This window comes from Laetiporus sulphureus (assembly GCF_001632365.1).
Source record: "Laetiporus sulphureus 93-53 unplaced genomic scaffold LAESUscaffold_78, whole genome shotgun sequence".
Lineage (NCBI taxonomy): Eukaryota > Fungi > Basidiomycota > Agaricomycetes > Polyporales > Laetiporaceae > Laetiporus > Laetiporus sulphureus.
The window spans coordinates 41,131-41,981 of NW_024468587.1; the positions used below are offsets into that span (position 1 = coordinate 41,131).

Consider the following 851-nt stretch of genomic DNA (forward strand, 5'->3'; position numbering starts at 1 on the left):
GAAGGAGAACCAGAATTCGAAGTTGAGGAAATACTAGACTCGAAGGTTGTAAGGGGAAGGGTCCAATACCTCATCAAATGGAAAGGCTATGACCATTCCGACGATACATGGGAACCCCGAACAAATCTTACCAACGCCGATGAACTTCTTCAAGAATTCCACCAGCAACACCCAGATGCAGCCAAAGCACCAATCAGGGTCGTCACTTTTGGTGGAAAACGCTTCGAATTATCCTCATATGAAGTTGCACCGATCTCCACACACCGAATCAATATGTCCGACCATCCAGATGAGTTCTTCCTATATTATAAGATGACAGATCTCGCCAAATCATCGAAAAAATCCTCAAATGAAGCAGCAGGATGGGATATTTATGCAGCAGAAATGCATGAAATCCCCCTGCATTCACGAGCTGTGGTAGGAACGGGAGTCGTGATTGACCCTCCCAAACATACCTATACACGAATAGCTCCATGCAGCAGACTGGCTGCACGAGGAATTGATGTGGGGGCAGGAGTCGTCGATCCAAATTACACTGGGGAACTCAAAGTCGTACTAATCAACACAACAGATTTCATATTTTCGGTCAAGCCAGGAGATAGAATAGCCCAAATAATCTTCGAGTATTATGCAGAAGGGCTTCCCTCCCAAAGCTACCAACCGTTGTGAGCAACTAGAAGGGGTAATAAAGGTTTTGGCTCCTCGGGACAACGAGCCTTGAGAGGGGGGTAGTGTCACAGATTTTCGCCACAAAGTCCGCACGTGACTTTTCTCACACCACAGATCACGTGCTTCACCAATATCTCACGCCACTCAGCCACAGACGCGACGCGTAGAGATCAGGTGATAGT

At 47.1% G+C, this 851-nt stretch overlaps 1 protein-coding gene across 1 annotated transcript; it reads left to right on the forward strand.

The window, feature by feature from the left end:
• Positions 1 to 273: 273 nt before the first annotated feature.
• LAESUDRAFT_801516 (dUTPase-like protein) lies at positions 274 to 669 on the forward strand (the record flags this gene model as incomplete). Its single annotated transcript, XM_040913999.1, has 1 exon — positions 274 to 669. One exon carries the CDS (start codon positions 274 to 276, stop codon positions 667 to 669), a length of 396 nt encoding a protein of 131 aa, XP_040758306.1.
• Between the last annotated feature and the right edge of the window lie 182 nt (positions 670 to 851).